The following is an 18,349-nucleotide window of genomic DNA, read 5'->3' as shown; positions in this document are numbered from 1 at the left end:
ATTTGATTGAAGACCATACAGTTTATTTGGTTAATATAGAACATTTGACAGATTTTAATTGGTCAATATTAGACATTAGATAGTTTAATTTGTCAATATTTGAAACTTGAGAGTTTAATTGGTCAATATTAGACACTAGATAGTTGAATTAGTCAATATTAGACACTATTTGAATAAGGCAATGAAGATGATACTTGCCATTTTAATTGATCAATATTAGACACTGGATAGTTTAATTAGTCAATAATATACACTGCAGAAAGTTTCATTGGTCAATATTAGACAGAGGACAGTTTGATTAGTTAAAATAGGACACTTGACAGTTTGATGGGTGAATATTAGACACTGGATAGCTTAATTGGTCAATATAGGACACTTGACAGGTAGGATATGTTGACGTGACATATTAAGTATAGACACATTATATGGGCACTGGACACTAGACAGTTTAATTAGACAGGTCATGCCAAAGCAGGAGTATTGGTTTACCGTAACAATGTACTTCATTTAAGCATCGAAATATTGGATATTTGAAAATCTTTCTTTATAAGGTTTTCATTTTATGCTTGACTTTTTCATTTCATTACCATATCATGTTTTTGAGAGTCATGTAGAGGATATATTTAGAAAATGTTTAGAATTAGATTTTGGAAATTCGTTTTTAATCTTAATTTTTTCATCTAAAAGGGAGTGACCGGCAATGTGTGGTAGTTGAACTATAATTGTAGTATTTTTTCGGAATTCATTCAATAACGACGACGAAAACTGTAGTAAAAATACTACAGTAAACTAATTAGAATTGTTTAGTAACAGGTTGAGAAAATAAAAATTAACTCTTTTCATTTAAAATAAGTAATCTTATTCTGTTATTGGTTTCTGTAATGTCTCATTGTTCACAAACATTTTCTGTAGATTTCCTGGAATTTTTATTGAAAAAACGACCTTTGTAGATTTTGAAGAAATCTGCGAACAAATTAATGATGAATAAGAGATTCAATATAATGATGAAAAAGAAATAATTGATTCTAACATTGATTTTTCAAGAAAATTTCAATTGAGAAATATGTTACGAAACAATTTATTAGTTTACTGTTGAATTTATTTTACATTTTTTGTCGTCACTATTTAATAATTTCAATCAAATCGATTTTCAAATCCCAAATGGGTGACTTTTAACATCGACTTAGCGCTCAAACTCATTAATTATACATTATTAAAAATTTTATATGTCTCAAACGAATCCTAAAAAATTTCTCCACAATGCTACATTCTCAGTTCAACTACCAAACATTGCCGGGTACTCCCTATAACAATTTTTATCCACAAAGAATGTACGGACGTTCCCATTAGATATATTCAATTATTGTGGAAGATTTACCAAAAAAAAAATCATACAAAAATTTGTTTTATAAATGGAGAACAAAATATGAAACACAGGAATTGAGTTTTGCCGAAAACTCAGATTTTATAATTCCTATATCTTTTCAAATTTTTATTTCAAACTAATAATTTTGTTAGATAAAATAATCTAAGTTTAAAATATCTAAGTTTGAAATATCAAAGATTGTAAAGATATAGGGATTAGAAAATTTGAGTTTGTGACAAAAACTCAATGCCTTTAATAAAAATCACACCTTTTCAGGCTTTCTACATAAAGCCTTATTTTTGTGGAGGTTGTGGCAAGGGCCGGGACAATTCTTAATTTTTTGAAAACTTTGTCTTCCATATTCGTCAAATAGGGCTTTTAGGTTCTTTTCCATGATTTTCATGTTCAATATAAATTGAACATAGGGTCGGGGAAGTGAACCTCTCCGCCCTCCAAGCCTGGTTCAGCCAAAAATAATTAATTTTTCCACCTTAAAATTTTACGGAGATATTAAGAAATTTTTCCAGATTACAATTTATTAAATAACACCAAAATCGTTCAAAAGTTTTGAACTTTGAAGATGCTAAGAAGACAGACCACATTTTAGAAAGCTTTTAAGATGCACAGTCTAGAATTGACTTTAACAGCCATCGGAAATCGAAGAAGATTTTTAAGCTCATGTTTATTAAGACTCCTGTAGACTAAAAAGTCTGTTTGTGCAGTATGGGATTTTCTTTTTGAAAAATAGAATGAGTTGACAAGTTGCACCTTATAATGTCTGGGGACTGAGAATAGAATACAAAATTGCTTTTTTTAATGGAGTGTTCGCAAAACTTAAAGTGGTTTAAGGATCCACATAAAAATAGAAATCGATTGCCAATAGTTGTGTTTTTTTTATCCGATGTTTTTATAAGTCGTTGAGCCGGAAAAAAACGAAGCACCTGAGGAAAACACATTACTACTTACTTGTACCCCTTATCCATCTGTGACGTATTTGGGCTGGTTTAAGGTTAATAAACAACTGCACGATTGTAACCTTTGTTCTCCATCTTTTACTTGAAAAACTAGTTCCCTAGTAGTGCGATTAAGTGATACTTCCTACCTCAAGTATAAAACCTGGCCTTTACATTATTCATATTCTGTTAAAAACTTCCCCAGTAAAAAGGCGTGGAGAATAAAGATGCATTTATAGTTTTGTGACAGACCAGGGACTGAGCAGGCTCTCATGTAATAAATATCATTAAAATGTAAACTTAATAATTTTCAAGTTAACATAAGGGAATGTTAACTAATATATGTTTGATTCATTTTCTGGAACGAATTACAATGCAGCTTCCCATTTATTTGATAGGTTCCTCAAGAACCAATAATATTGTAGAAAATTTGACAAGTTTTGAAGTAACCAATAAGATTGCGTTAATATTTGATTGAAGACCATGGCCATACTTGGTTTAACTGATTCCATTCGTTAATTTCCCTTGGGCTACTGCCTACCAAGGATGTAAGGCAAGGAAAGTTATTTCAGAAGTGTACACATCTTTTGTACTGCAGTGTACTGTCTCTGGGCGCTAATGTAAACACAAGACGGATGTCAAAGCCTGAAATGGGATCCATCTTTCACATAAAAAAATCAAAGAAATATTCTGGGCATAGGAAACTATAATGTGAATTATCAAAATTATCAAAATTTAATGCTTTTAACCTCCTCGGATACTAAACGAACACTGATGCATCTATTATTGTTTACAAATTCCGCCCAGAGAGAGCTGGTTTCAATATGTACACAGAGTATACACAACCGCAATTGACTTTCCTTGCATTACACCCTTGCTGCCTACCGTCTTTTTGGCTAAGAAAAAACGCCCACGCAATTATATTAAACTAGGCTTTCAGGGCGCTTCTTGCCCCTCTTCAATTTCAACAGAACATTTTCTCTATGTATACATTATAAAACAAAAACAAAAAGCTCGTGGATTTTCAATATTTTACGAAAGTATATAGATAGATTGAATAGCATAGTTCATGTGCACTTTAAAGGGGCAACCATGAAGGATGATACTTCAGAGAGACAACTGTACAGATTTTAGTTCAGTTTATCTTAAATAAACTGATGGGTTAACCTTCTAATGAGTTTTAGGTCGTCATTAAAGCCACAGTCTTTGTAGGGTAACCAGTTGGGGGGGGGGGGATCCCCCATATTTTTATAATTAAGTTGTAAAATTGATTTAAATTGAAGAAGCTAGAAATAATAAATATAAAAAATCGCAGAAAAAAATAATTATATAGAAAAATGATTTGACGAAATTTATGAATTAATTTAAAAAACAATATTTACATTGTCCTGTTATAGTCTTAAAGTTATATATTTTGGAAAAGTTGAGATAGAAAATGCAGAATACAAATTAGAAATGTGCAGTTTGCATTCACCGTTTCTTCACTGCAAATATATAAATGCACTTTTCTAAAATGTAAGGAAAGAAATTATAAGCTAAACACCAAAAACACAATAAAAAAGTTGCATTTGTATTTAGTTCTGTGATTTACGGATTGATAGTCTTTTATGCATAAAAAATTTCATTCATTAAGCTATTTTTCCTTAGAATTTTCTCTTAAATAATAATTTTATTGGAAACCAAACCTCTTGCATTTAAAGGGGTATGTTTATGGATTGTACAGGGAGAACCAGAAACCTCTGAAATAGGAAGACAATTTGAAGAATCAAGTTTTAAGTAACGCTAATTAAAGTCTAATGAGCATGAGACACAACAATTGTGCAGCTTAAACACTAAACAGGCCCATTATTGCTATAATGTTGCATAATCTGCATGCTTGACAAACACGGTTTTTTTTTTTACTTGTTTACTGCATAAAATCATACAAATTTTACATTTCCATGATTTGCATATATTACATAATTGCCATATTTGTTACTCTCACCAAATGAAGGATAAACGATTTTTGTACAAACCCTTGAACCCCCCCCCCCCCAGTGTATTCCACCCTTCTTCAATCTGCATATTCTGATTTTATGCTTTGCCCTGAAATATATTGATCCAATATATTTTCTAAATATCAATGTTACACTTCCTAGAACACAATTTTCTAATACAACTAGGTTCTAGTTCATTTACGTAACATTGAGAGAGAAATGCAATTTATATACAATCAGGGGCGTACTCCCCCCCCCCTGCCTTTTACCATATCTTATATTGTCTGAATTATTTTTTTGCTAGGCGTGGGTGGGTGTCACTGAAAACTTTGTTTTATTTGAAGTACATGTCCGACTTTTAGGCAGCTAGTTGTGTACAGTATACAGTACATAGACAGTAAAACGGGACATACACCAACCCTTTTTCATCTTTCCGGCTGATCCAATCAGGGTCCAGTCCTGTGCTTGGTGAAGAATCAAAACCATGATAGAAGTTGCAACAGGGGTAACCTCTATATATATATCATCCATCCCATCATCTCACTCTTTTGAAACAAGGGTTTCCATAAATCATCCCCTCTGGGAAGAATAATGTGGGGGGGGGGTGGAGCCAAAAAATTAAAGAACCCTCAATCCCCCTCTCCCCAAAATAGCGAAAGCTATAAACTCATAAATTAATGAAGCAATTAAAAGTAATTTTATTTCCAAATGCAATAAAAGAAGGTCAATACGGACGCCACAAATTTTCCTGCTTTGTTAAACTCATGCTTTGTAAATTGTGATAGTCTTCATTATTATCAAAGAAAACGTCTGAAACTGCCTGAAAGTTAGGCCCAGCTCCAACATTTATTTCAGTCTCCATATTGCTGGTGTCCATGTCATTTGTTGTAACCACATGACTTGGGATTTCAAGAATAGACTCTGCCTGGCTGAGAGTATCCGTTGTACTGCAGAGATTAACATGAGAATCTGGAGGGTAGTAGAAATCAGAAAACCCACCATTATGCATTTCATGGAACTCATTTGTGATATTGTTATGTTTTACACTTTCATACAAGCCTACTGGCTGCAGAGCCTCAAATTCTCTATGCTCTTCAGTAGAAGATACAAGATTACCATTATGGTACATCTCAGATGTGCTTGCACGGGCTGTATCTGGATAAGATCCAGGAATGTAACTGCTCAGTGCTGAAAATGCTTCTGCAAATGTTGTATCCTCAACAGATGATTGATAATGATCCCCACTATAATCAGATGTGATGGGATATTGAATAGGAGAATAGCTTAAAGCTGGAATCTTTGGATACAGCATAGCCAGTGTTGGATAGTGATCATAGTCTTGTGAATATGGGGCCAGATATGACGGCTGGATCTGAAAAGAAAGAGGACTGTGTGATTCTTCACTAAGAACTGTGGGTGTCAAGCAGTCACTGATCGGACTACTGCTGTCATCTTGACGTTCCCCCTCGCATTGGCCAAACTCCTCCATGGAGTTATAGAATTGAAATTTGGATTTATTTCTAGGTTCTCTTGGACCATCTACAGTAACCTTGATACAGCTTGGATACACAGCTACTTCAGTAGGGCAAGTGTTTATGGTGATGGTAAGGTTAAAATGCTTTCCTCGCCCTGATCTTCCAACAAACCTCAGATCACTGAAGGTGGCAATATTATCCTATTAAATGAAATGTTAAGTTTGCAATCAGAAGTAAACTTTAAAAAAACTATTGTTACAATTGCCATACTTGGAAAGTCTTATTACTCCCCATAAAAAAAGATTCACCACAATGTATCAATAGTTCTTAAGAAAAGAAAAAAAAATGTTATGGTCAGTAAAATTTCATTCAATTCCTTCATAGTTGCAGTGTTATTTCTTAATTCAGATCCATAATTATCATCATTCCCCGTTGCAAGGGAAACAAGGGTCCCATCTTCTATATGGCTGAGAGCAACAACCCGGAACGTGATTGGTAACGACTTGTTGGATCTCCAGTGGGATGGAAGAGCAGAGCAAAGGTAGTTTGGCGAACCTGTTTTTATCAGCTCTGCAGGGAACTAAGACCAGATTATTTTAAGTGCTTTTTGATAGAATATTGAAACTTTGAAATATTGTAAAATTTAATCAAAATAAATTATGAAAGTTAAAAAATGTTAAGTGCTTTTTGGACTGAATTTATGAAGAGTTCGAACTAGCCACAGTTGGTTTAACTTCTCATCATGAACCAGCAGGATCCACTTGAGCCTGAGATTTGGTTCAATTGGATCCTGGCGACACAAGACAAGAGAAGTAAAATTAAGCTGGTGACAGTTCAACTACTGCTCACTTGTTATAAATTCCCGACTCTGAAATCCTTCACCAAGAATTTAATTTTGACAACTTAGGAATGGACTTTAAGAATGGAACTTTGGAAATCTGTTAAACACTTGAAAGTTCAGGTCGTATGCCTTAAAGGGAGTGTTAAGAATAAAAAAAATCTATGCTCAACATTTAAGTTTGAAATTGATTAGTATAAGCCTGCTTTTACAGATCCTATAAAATGGAAGGCTGGATTGACACTGTTGCATAAAAAACAGGTCCATCCTATGAACCTTTTCATTTATAGCAAACACTCCCTTTAAAAAGGGAAATAAAACTTTATTCATCTAATATCTAAGTTTTAAGATTGTAGAATATAGACGTTTTGGAAGTGTGAAATTAAAGATGTCTGCCCCAGTATTCCTGTTGTGTGATATTGCTGAGCACCTCGTGGACCCAGCTCCAGTCTGGAGGATACTGTCCTAACATTGTTAGGTTTGCCTGCATAGTAATTTGTACATTTACAGCAAGTATAGAAGCCAACATTTCACAACAAACAAAGCTAGTGGGATAGGTCAAAAAGGCCGCAAACGGTAAAAAGTCTGGCCGCTTCATTCAAGTTGAAACTGAGTCGGTAGAGGATAGAGTCAGGCTGGTACTTGCCGTGGGTCACCAAGGCTAGAACAATGAGTTGGTCTGGTTTGAATTCAAATTGACCCTAGTCCACCGTGATCTCACTTAAAACAGCATCTGATCTTTATTCTTAATTGCTTAGTGAAGAAAAACCGAAAAAACAGCCCTATTTAATTTAAATTTTGTAAAAATGGGTTTCCGATTAAAACTATGAAATGTCTTTAAAAAGGTTAAGTTAGGTTAATTGTAGGTTAAGTATTTTGTTTATGCCCGGGGTATGATCCAAAGTCTAAAACTGCGCGGAAAGCGTATTAAATTTCTTGTTTACAAGGCACTTTTGTAATTTGTTGACACTCCCTCTAAGACATGTAAATTAAAGTTAAAGCTCTACGCCTGATGTACTAAATCCCTGCGCTGCTTTTGCACGAATCTTTTTCTGTGCATTCTTTCGTTTCTCTTCCTTTGTGTAGCTTCTGCTTCCGCTGAAAAAAATCGATCAATTAATCAATCTCTATTTTTTGTATTGGCATTAAAACCAGTTTACCTAAGACCTGATTTCAGCTGACTTTTTGAAGGAGATTCATCGGAATCCATCTTTATTTCTACAAAATTAATTTATTAATTTTGATTTGACATTTTAAACAATTTTTTTTTAAGTCAAAGCCAATAAAAGTGGAGGCATTTTTCCTTCAAAAAGCTGTATTTTACAATTGGCCATTAAAAAATGTTTGTCTTAGACATTTTTAGAGCTAGTGGTAAATTAGCAATAAGATTTTCAAATGAAATTTTATTCATGGCGTTATTGAACAAAAAGGAAAAAAGTCACAATTTTTTGTATTGGTTATATTATATTTTATATCAAAACTATGTAAACTTTAACTTAATGTTTCCATTGAAATACATTATACATTATACATATATTATTAATTTTTTACTAACATTATTATTATTATTATTGTTATTATTTATCCTGAAAAATTAAGTAATTGTAATGATTTGACATTTTGAACACTTTTACTATTTTAAATTGAAGCAGACGTATTTTTCCTCTTTCTTTAAAAAAAACAGTATTTTATGATTGGCCATTTAAAAAAAATTGTTCTAAACATTATTAGATCTAGTGATAAATTAGCAATAATAAAAGTCCAAAGAGGGCAGAGGCATTTTTAATTAAAAGAAAAAGTATTATTATTATTACGATTATTATTAATTACTATATGTTGTTGCCTACTATATATACCTGTATTATTCCGTGTACATTAACTACAACTAAACGGTTAATAAATGATTGCTTAAACATACTCCCTCCAAGCTTGACATGTTATATGTCAAGATAAGTGAAATTACTTGACATTAAATAAACATCAGGGGTTTATCAGTCTAGTAGTTTAAAGTAAGCGAGCAGGTTTTTATATTAAAATTCATTTATGAAATCAAAATTTTTATTCACGTATCTTTTTACATTTTAACACCCTTCCATCTTCCTGTTATACAAACCATCTTCAGAGGCGCAACAAGGGGGGCAATTAGGCGGTAACTCCCCCCCCCTAGCTTCCTCAAGGGAGGATTGCTACCCCAAAACTATACAGATAGAACAGGGGAATATTTAGGTAAAAAAAACACAAGAATTTGTTGAAAATTGGCATAATTTTGTTCAGTGGAATTTAAATTAAAGGATTTTATTCAAAATAAATTTCGCCTCTGATACACTTTTTATGAAATATAACATTCCGTACACCCCTGACAGTGTAATAATGAACAATTAGACAAGATAACAGATAAACCCCGCACGCGCTAATATTTATTACAATGGTCGGCGTTTATATCGATACAGTGAAGACGACTTTTCTTTTAAATTTATATACAGAGCGTCCCATATCATATTAGATTATCTCCAATCTTTAACACCAAAATAAACCCTTAATACTCGAAAAACTTATCATTTTCCGCAAGAAAATTCTTATATAAGCCTTTTGTTATTTTTCAAAATGATTCATTCAAATGAAATTTTCTAATTAGTCCCGAAAATCGTAATTTTAGACCCGTTCTCGGTCTTATATGATGTGGGACACCCTGTATTAATACAAGCTTTTTTCAAATTCAATAAACAAGTAAACAAAGAATTGCTGTAAATCGTTTCCATGTTTATGTGTTTGAAAGTTTGGTAGAATCAAACTGGTATCGAAAGTCGTCTTCATCGTATTGATAAAAACGACGGCCGCTGTATTTAAACTTAATCCTGTTTGTTCATCTTCTGTTTGTAAGAAAGAAAATGATAAAAATAGATTGAGATAGCATAAAATTGAGAGAATATAAAGAATAGATAGAATAGATAGAATATATAGAATAGATAGAATAGATAGAATATATGGAATAGATAGAATATATAGAATATATAGAATAGATAGAATAGATAGAATAGATAGAATAGATAGAATATATAGATATATAGAATAGATAGAATATATAGAATAGATAGAATAGATAGAATAGATAGAATAGATAGAATAGATAGAATAGATAGAATAGATAGAATAGATAGAATAGATAGAATAGATAGAATAGATAGATATATAGAATAGATAGAATAGATAGAATAGATAGAATAAATAGAATAGTTAGAATAGATAAAATAGATAGAATAGATAAAATAGATAGAATAGATAGAATATATAGAATAGATTTTCTTATCTTATTGGTTTCTATTTAAGATAAATTTTATGTGTTTGCATTTTATTTTACTTTATATTAAGTTCAGTTTTGTAGAAATATTCCAGCTTTTTATTATTTTGCAAGGATTGTTATTCTCTTCTATACATCCTTTAATCCTTTCAAATATCAAGGTATAAAATATGATCTCAGGAAAACCTAAAGATCGTCGAAATCCTTTTGAATATTTAGGTACAGTTGTCGGCGATTATATCAATACAAGAACTTATCGTTAATAAAGCTTTAATCCCTTAAAAGTATTTTTCAAATTAAAAGTAGTGATGGATCGTTTCCAATTTTTAAAAAACGATCGTTTCGTTTTAAAAACGACGAAAAAAAACAAATAACGAAACAAATGCTTTTTAAAAAATATCGTTTGTAGCAACATTCATAATCTCATTTTCCAGAAATTTTTTTAAAATTAACTGTCATAAAACGCAGATTCATTAGCGATAGTGTTTTTCTAAAAAACCCGATCGTCTTTAGAAAAAAATTATAACGGAACGGAAAATGAATGTTTTTTCGATCTTTTCAATCGTTTTTAAGAACGATTAACAACCCTAATTACAAGTAAACAAAGAGAAGCTGTTAATGGATAAATTCTCTTTGTTTATCTGAATTGATGTGTTTAAAGGATGAATAGAAATCAAAATTGAAATAGAACGTTGTATTGATATTTACGACGACGACTGGAGAAAATATGATCCTAGAAAACCCCAAAAAATTGTTGAAATCTTTCAAATATCAAGGTAAAAAATATGATCACAGGGGAACCAAAAGATAGGCGAAATCCTTTCAAAAATCTTTTTAGGTTTAAAAACTGAGTCAAGGGGAACCAAAAGATTGAAAGAAATAAATATGTTCGCTTCTGATTGGTTAAAGAGAACTGTGAGATAAAGATTCTCGTAAACATTGATCTAAATATTTTCAACATTTTTATAGATAATTGATATAAAAATTTTGTAGTAATTAGCTAAACTTTTTTCATGAATTTATGTATTTTTTCCATTCTTAAATGTTACATAGACTAATCTAATTAATCCATTAACAAGAATGAAGCAAAAAATGAAAATACAACCATTTAAAAAAACATTTATAAAATGTACAATGTACATGTTTAATTTAATCAGTAATGATAATTAGAGGTAGCGCGTAGCACTGTTAATTCTTAGTAGTAAATACAATAGACACCCTCTGAGTAACTTCTAAACGTTCCTTGAATTTTCCCAAAACTTTCTAATTTGGCAAGTTTTTACTGTAACTTTCATCCTCACGAATTTCAGGAATAAAAAAGAAACTTTTCAACTGATTCTCTTCTAGAAATAAGGAAGATTTGATTAGGCCTGAGCTGAAAACTTTTGAATTAAGCTTTATTGTTCAACTCCATACTTTTACTGAACATTTGAACTTAGAAGCTCCACTTATTTATTTGTATATATTGAAATGGAATTAGAATTTTTCTGATCGAGATTTTCTCTGAATTTTCACCAATAAATACCGAGACGTCAATGCAGTGGTTTAGGGTTTAATATATACAGGGTGAATAAAAAACTGGGTTTTTGAAAATGTTTGTTTTGTTCGGATTTTAGGCATAAGAAATAAAATGTGACAAAATAAATTCAAAAATATTTTTGGAACGTCGAAAAAAACTTCGCGATACCAAATTAATATTTTTTTTTAATTGGTAAAATTTGTATTCGCTTGTTTTCCAAAATAACATAAAGTTCATGAAAAATTTGATGAGATATAACAAAATTGTAAGCCAATTGTTTGCAATTTTCAAGTCAAAACAGTTCTAAGGTTATAATTTGGCAACATTCACTCCAGATTTCCACTCTAAATTTTTGCGGATTTTTTGAGTTTTTTCTCATTAAATTTTTTATGAATTTTTCTGAAATTTTTTAAAACAATAAAATAATTTTCAAAAAATTAAATATTTTCCCAAGACATCGTTAATCCCGTTCTGTTAACCAAGAAACTTCACGAGGAACCCTCATCTCTAATGTACGCTAAATGTGTACAGAACTCTCGCAATGTAAACTCCAGTTTATTCAAGTACCGGGCCAGCTTTTAATCGACTAGTACAAGCTGTACAATAAATACACATACATACAATACATATACACATACCGATTAAATGAGACAAACCAGGACAGTACACAAAATGAATCAGTTCCTTCTAGGAAGATTCTAGTGCTCTGGGAGCAGTGTTATCAAATTCAGTGCTCCTGCAAATTTACAAGCTGTAATTTTTTTTGTTTCTTACCATTGTCAGTACACAAAATGAATCAACTCCTTCTAGGAAGATTCTAGTGCTCCATGGGAGCAATGTTATCAAATTCAGTGCTTCTGCAAATTAACAAGCTGTAATTTTTTTTATTTCTTCCCATTGCAGTACACAGATTAGATACATCAGATTTGACGCATCAGATACATGGTGGTTCCCAGAAAATATTTTTTTTTGACATTTACAATCCATATCTACGCCTGGTTGAATTCTATAAAAGAACCAGTTTTCAAGTTAGTGAGGAATCTTTGTCATCCTAACAGAAGGAAACTCCAACCCAGATTGAGAATTATATTTAACTAGCTCCAGTCATATTCCCCTCAACTCAACTGAGAACTTAAATATTCACGGAGAATATATCTCTGAGAATTTTGCAAACCACGCCATTCAAATCTGAAGTTTGTGGTTTTAAAATCTTCACATCCTGGGGCACACAAAAGTATGTGTTGGCAGGTCAAAGAATGGACTAAGTACTAAAGACACTTTAAAATCTGACAGGTCTCAAGTATATTTATAATTATCATAAATGTGTTTTATACCTACTAAAGGGCATTGTTTTGAGGCCCATTTCTTAGGCTTTAGGCTTTATGAAGTTTTCATCAGAATCTAAGATGCAAATCCTATTTTAAAATTGCATGCTAGACATGTTTGCTTTTATTGCACACAGCAATATTTTACTCTGATTTAAAGATCAAAATGCTTATTCAAAACAATTAAGAAAATCGTTTTTCGTTTTGAAAAATTGTTTTGGTCAATACATTTAATCACCATAAAAATTTTGCTTTGTGTGATAATAGCATACTTGTCTAGAACGCAATTTTAAAATAGAATTTGCATCTCCATGATTCTTGTGAATCCTTTAAAAAGCCTAGTATTAAGTATTTATACCACACCTGACCTGAAACGTGCTTCAGCACGTTAAACTAAAGTGAATGGCACGCAAGATTGAAATGTGTTTTTAATCATGACTCCTCTATTCTAAGAAATATTGAGCAGAACAAAATGTTTTGAATTCAAACTATAAATTATGTTAGATCCAATAATCTTAGTTTGAAATATCAAAGGTTGCAAAGACATAGGGATTAGAAAGGTTGTGGCAAAGACTCAATTCCCTTAAATAAAAACGAGGAGCAAAAGAGAAACTTTACATTTCTGGCTTAGGATGTGATTTAAGGTTTAACTATAAACATTTCAGGATTTTTTTTCGGTTACTCAAAAAACTTTTTTCTAAATTTCCTGGAATATCAATCCTTCCCTCCAACCCCTCCCTTCCCTCATAAAACAAGTGATTCTCTCGACAGGCACGTAGTGGAGGGGCGGGGCCGAAACCCATGTGCCCCCCCCCCTCCCTTAGAGCCAGAGGCAGGCTCTAATTTATTAAACAGTAAGCTTTCATATATATTCAGATTTTTTACTTTTCTTATCAATCGACAATGTCACAATTTGTCCATTTTATGATTATTTCTCAAATTCTTTCTGGTAGCTTAATCTTATTTACAATATTTTTTTTCGCGGGGTTTCATTTAAAATGATTGGTATTCATGGTCAGATGACTAATAGTCAGCCTTTAGGTAGATTAATATAGATTTTAAACTTTTTTTTTTTCTTAACACCGGTTTTTTAGGGGGTGCACATCATCCGTTGGGGGGTGCACGACATTTTTTTTTAAGTGCACCCCCCTAGGCTAAACCTCCACACGCGCCTGCCTCTCGTTCTATTTGAACAATACTGAAAAGGATCATTTTTTTAATCTTCAAACGTGTTTAATTCCTTTCAATAAAACTGTGATTTAGTGGGACTAGACCGAGCGAAACTTGTGAGCGAGGAGGGGGGTAACAAAATTTAAATGAGCATTTTAAGTGCTGAAAATAGAAAATTACTCCTAAAATATGTAAAATTATTGCTTTAGAATTTTACTTTGAAATTTTTCATTCTGTCATCTGAGACAAGAAAACTATAGATATATTATAGAAGGAAAGGATAGCAAGGTAATTTGGTCGCTCGAGGACATCTCAGCTAAGGAAAAAATAATTTATATCAAATAATAGTAATATGGTTTTGTTTTTGTGACTAAAAACTTAAATATGCTTCAATGTTATAATAAACTTAATTCTAAAGATAGGAAACATATTCTATTACTTACAGGGGTTGTTTCAACCAATTAAATCTATCTGGCAAAAAATATCCTCCCTTTCCCCAGAGAATAGGCTGATTTGACCAAAAAATTAGCTTTGTATCTGCTGGAAAACAAGTTACAGTAAACTTTTCGGTTAGTCTCCAAAAGAAGGGGGATCAAACTAATTTGTTTTATCCCCCCTTTTTCAAAAATGGGGTCGTCGACCCCTTGACCCCCCCCCCCTGGATCCGCACCTGAATTTTCCTCCATAATTTCTGCAGCATAGTCACTTTTTTACCACAATGTATAAAACCTAGTTTTGAGTCGTAAAAAATTAAGTATATCTCACAAATTGTTGTGAAAAAGAATTATAAGGTACTCTTGTGAATTAGAGATGCCAATTTACAAATAAAGGCCGGAGGGTTAGTTGAAATCCCGTCAAAAATATTTTTGATTCTAGTTTAATGATGTTTATTATTATAAAAGTTTTAGCAAATTTTCTTGAAATTCCGGTACATAAATAAAAGGTTAAATGTTGACCAAGCTTTAGTAGATAGAAGTCACGACTTATTTTTATTTAAAGATAAATTTTATAGAATTAACAATAATAAAACCCATAGTTGCACCAAGAAATGTACATTAAGCCAATTGCAAATTGCAATATCGCTAAAAAAAATTAATTTTAGGTTAAACAAGTTCGCAACAGAGGTGTAGCCGAAGCAAAAAAGACATTATGTAGAATTTCTAATGGCTCGTTTTGCATTGGCTGAAGAATATTCTTGCCAAAAAAATCAAATTCGCCAAAAAAATGTTTCGTATTTCTCATGAAATGTCCGCTCAACACCAAACACTTCTAAGATCTTTGTCTGATATAAATGCGATATCCATAATTTTCTTTTTAAAATACCTTTTCTGTTGTTTTTGTCTTAAAGTTTACCTTGTGGAATTCTGCCCCAGGAACAGAGTATAATGTTGACAAAATTGAACACCTTTCAAGCTTTTTAAGAATGAAAATATCGTAAGCTTTAAAAATTCCTCTCTTTAAAAGGAGGTGGATCACTTGAAATTTCAACGTCAGTCTCTTTAAAAGATCTCAAGGCTGCCCTCTCGACCTTCATGTACGTATAAAATTGAAATACTGTTGTAAACAATTTTATGTCCAGGTTTAAAGTATATTATGATTGTAAACTTATATTTAATTTCCCTGCTTTATAAAGGAAACGCCTGCCTTCACATCACTTCACAGGAAACAAAACTCAGTTTATAATAATTTATCTTTTACTTCCTGCACTTCCTGTTCTTTTGCTACTTCTTCTACTTCTTCAATTCCTATTCTTCCCGCTTTTCATGTAGTTCTTGTATTTCCTATATTTGCTGTAGTTCCTGTATTTCTTGTAGTTCCTGTAGTTCATGTAGTTCCTGAAGTTCCACTTTATCTTGTAGTTCCTGTAGTTCATGTAGTTCCTGTATTTCTTCTTTATCTTGTAGTTCCTGTAGTTAATGTAGTTCCTGAAGTTTCTGTATTTCCTGTAGTTCTTGTAGTTCCTCTCTATCCTGTAGTTCCTATAATTCCTGTAGTTCCTGTATTTCCTGTAGTTCCTTTAGTTCCTGTAGTTCCTCTAGTACCTGTAGTTCCTGTAGTTCCTCTAGTTCCTGTAGTTCCTCTTTATCTTGTAGTTCCTATAATTCCTATAGTTCCTGTAGTGCCTGTAATTCCTGTAGTTCCTGTAGTTCCTGTAGTTCCTGTAGTTCCTCTTTATCTTGTAGTTCCTGGAGTTTCTGTATTTCCTGTAGTTCTTGTAGTTCCTCTCTATCATTTAGTTCCTATAATTCCTATAATTCCTATAGTTCCTGTAGTTCCTGTAGTTCCTGTAGTTCCTGTAGTTCCTGTAATTCCTGTAGTTCCTATAGTTCCTGTATTTTCTATAGTTTCTTTTGTTCCTGTCGTTCCTCTAGTTTCTGTAGTTCCTCTAGCTCCTGTAGTTCCTCTTTATCTTGTAGTTCCTGTAGTTCCTGTAGTTCCTGCAGTTCCTGTAGTCCCTGTAGTTCCTGTAATTCCTGTAGTTCATGTAGTTCCTGTAGTTCCTGTAGTTCCTGTATTTCCTGTTGTTCCTGTAGTTCCTGCAGTTCCTGTAGTTCCTGTAGTTCCTGTAGTTCCTGTTGTTCCTGTAGTTTCCTGTAGTTCCTGTAGTTCCTGTAGTAGACCCATAAAACTTAGAAATATTGAGACGATATTTATGCAATCATTTGTGCTTTTTATGTTGTTATATAGTAAATAATTTCAACAGTTGATTAAAAATAAACTTATTAAATGAAATTGGTCTGTGTAAACCTGTACATTGTATGCGTTTCATGTTTTTTGGACTTACATTTACCAATAGACCCCTGGCGACCAGACAGAATTTAACAGCTGAAACCTCCTTAACCAACCAGACTGTTTACTACCAGCTGAAACCTCCAGAACCGACCAGACAGAATTTAGCAGCTGAAACCTTCAGAGCCTACCAGACTGTTTACTAACAGCTGAAACCTTCAGAACCTACCAGACTGTTTACTAACAGCTGAAACCTCCAGAACCTACCAGACTGTTTACTAACAGCTGAAACCTCTTTAACCAACCAAACTGTTTACGAAAAGCTGAAACCTCCTGAACCAACCAGACTGTTTACTAACAGCTGAAACCTCTAGAACCTACCAGACTGTTTACTAACAGCTGAAACCTCCAGAATCTACCAGACTGTTTACTAACAGCTGAAACCTCCTGAACCTACCAGACTGTTTACTAACAGCTGAAACCTCCTGAACTAACCAGACTTTTCACTACCAGCTGAAACCTCCTGAACCAACCAGACTGTTCCCTGCCAGCTGAATCCTCCTGAACCGACTAGCTAGGTTGTTTACCAGGATTTCTAAAATATCAACAACATAATCAGTCTTCAGATGAAAACTTTCCTGCACAATCAATATTCCATCAACGTGAAACAATCATCTTCCAGCAGCAAAGTTTTAAGGAAAGTAAAGTTTATTTAATTAGAAAATATAAAGGGACTGAAGATGTTATTTCAAGTGTCCCGATTAACAACGGTTCCCATAAAATATTGTCATATAAAGAATGAAAAAAATCTTTTTGAATTTGTATGGACGCTACGTTCTTTGGTATGGGTGGTTTTTAACCATTTTCTCCTTATAGACGTAACAGATAGAAGTAAGATTAGTAGCAATCAAAAGTGATTATTTTTCGCCGTAAGCTTTTACCCCCTTTCATTTTTCGCGAACACTCCCTTAAAGAAAAAAAAGATATTCAAGATTTTATTTATTTTTAATTTTCAATTGTGGGTTCTTTGGTCGAGCCGCTTGGCCAGCCAGGACATTCATATATATGTTGCGTTTAAACGGCCAAACGGCTGGACCAATTGGGCTGAATTTTTTTGTGGAAACTCATGGGATAGAAATTTCTCTTTTATAATTTTTTTTATAGCTAGTAATGTATAAATATGAGCACAGAGCGTTACTATATAGATGAGTGCAATGATGGTGCAGATATTTAAGAGGCATTGTATGGACAAACATAGAAGATACTAGGCTTACAGGGCACTTCGCACCGCTTTTCTAGTAAAAATTTTAGCTGTTAGTCGTTGCCTTTCAAGCTGTCATTTTTTTGTAAATCGTTTTCGAGGATTTTCTGTTAAAATTTTTCGCATTTTCAAAAATATCAATGCAGTTATTTGTTGTCGGGCAACATTTTAATTAAATTAGCCTTCCACATTAACAACATTATCCAGGGGTCTTGTAAGTTGCCGCAAAAAATTGGGCCCGATCGGTTTAGCCGCTTTGACGTTTATTGAGTACAAAACAAAGTATATAAATATATATATGTATATATATACATTGGGGTGTAAGTGCAATATATTATATTGGACCATTAGTGCTGCCTAATGAAGTATGAGGATTAGTAAATACATGGCCGGGATATAAAACCTATATTCACACTTTATACTTTATAACCAGGGATT

General features: G+C 32.6%; 2 protein-coding genes across 2 annotated transcripts; one reads left to right on the top strand and one right to left on the bottom strand.

Annotated features, from left to right (window-relative positions):
- Positions 1-4,969: 4,969 nt before the first annotated feature.
- LOC111705041 (runt-related transcription factor 3) lies at positions 4,970-8,536 on the bottom strand. Its single transcript, XM_023477468.1, has 6 exons — positions 8,465-8,536; positions 7,769-7,826; positions 7,634-7,706; positions 7,015-7,092; positions 6,147-6,350; positions 4,970-5,970 (listed from the first exon to the last, which is right to left on the bottom strand). The coding sequence occupies exons 2-6, from the start codon at positions 7,816-7,818 to the stop codon at positions 5,020-5,022; spliced, it is 1,356 nt and encodes a 451-aa protein (XP_023333236.1). The 5' UTR covers positions 7,819-7,826; positions 8,465-8,536; the 3' UTR covers positions 4,970-5,019.
- Positions 8,537-10,076: 1,540 nt separating this feature from the next.
- On the top strand, positions 10,077-17,205 carry LOC111705049 (protein app1-like). Its single transcript, XM_023477477.1, has 3 exons — positions 10,077-10,125; positions 15,717-16,504; positions 17,149-17,205. Exons 1-3 carry the CDS (start codon positions 10,077-10,079, stop codon positions 17,203-17,205), a joined length of 894 nt encoding a protein of 297 aa, XP_023333245.1.
- The last annotated feature ends 1,144 nt before the right edge of the window (positions 17,206-18,349 follow it).

Source organism: Eurytemora carolleeae, unplaced genomic scaffold, assembly GCF_000591075.1.
Source record: "Eurytemora carolleeae unplaced genomic scaffold, Eaff_2.0 scaffold18, whole genome shotgun sequence".
Classification (NCBI taxonomy): Eukaryota; Metazoa; Arthropoda; class Copepoda; order Calanoida; family Temoridae; genus Eurytemora; species Eurytemora carolleeae.
This window is presented reverse-complemented; position numbering and strand designations above follow the sequence as displayed.

Bases quoted from the DNA above. Each gene is read 5' to 3' on its own strand.
- LOC111705041 (XM_023477468.1), bottom strand. From the start codon at position 7,818: ATGGATTCCGATGAATCTCCTTCAAAAAGTCAGCTGAAATCAGGTCTT. The intron at 7,093-7,633 runs GGATTTAGTACA...ATTACTATGCAG, and splicing joins TTCGTGCAAAAGCAGCGCAG to GCAAACCTAACAATGTTAGG. The intron at 6,351-7,014 runs GAATACTGGGGC...ATCTGGTCTTAG, and splicing joins TCAGCAATATCACACAACAG to TTCCCTGCAGAGCTGATAAA.
- LOC111705049 (XM_023477477.1), top strand. From the start codon at position 10,077: ATGATCTCAGGAAAACCTAAAGATCGTCGAAATCCTTTTGAATATTTA. The intron at 10,126-15,716 runs GTACAGTTGTCG...TATTTGCTGTAG, and splicing joins AAATCCTTTTGAATATTTAG to TTCCTGTATTTCTTGTAGTT. The intron at 16,505-17,148 runs GTAGTTTCCTGT...TGAACTAACCAG, and splicing joins CTGTAGTTCCTGTTGTTCCT to ACTTTTCACTACCAGCTGAA.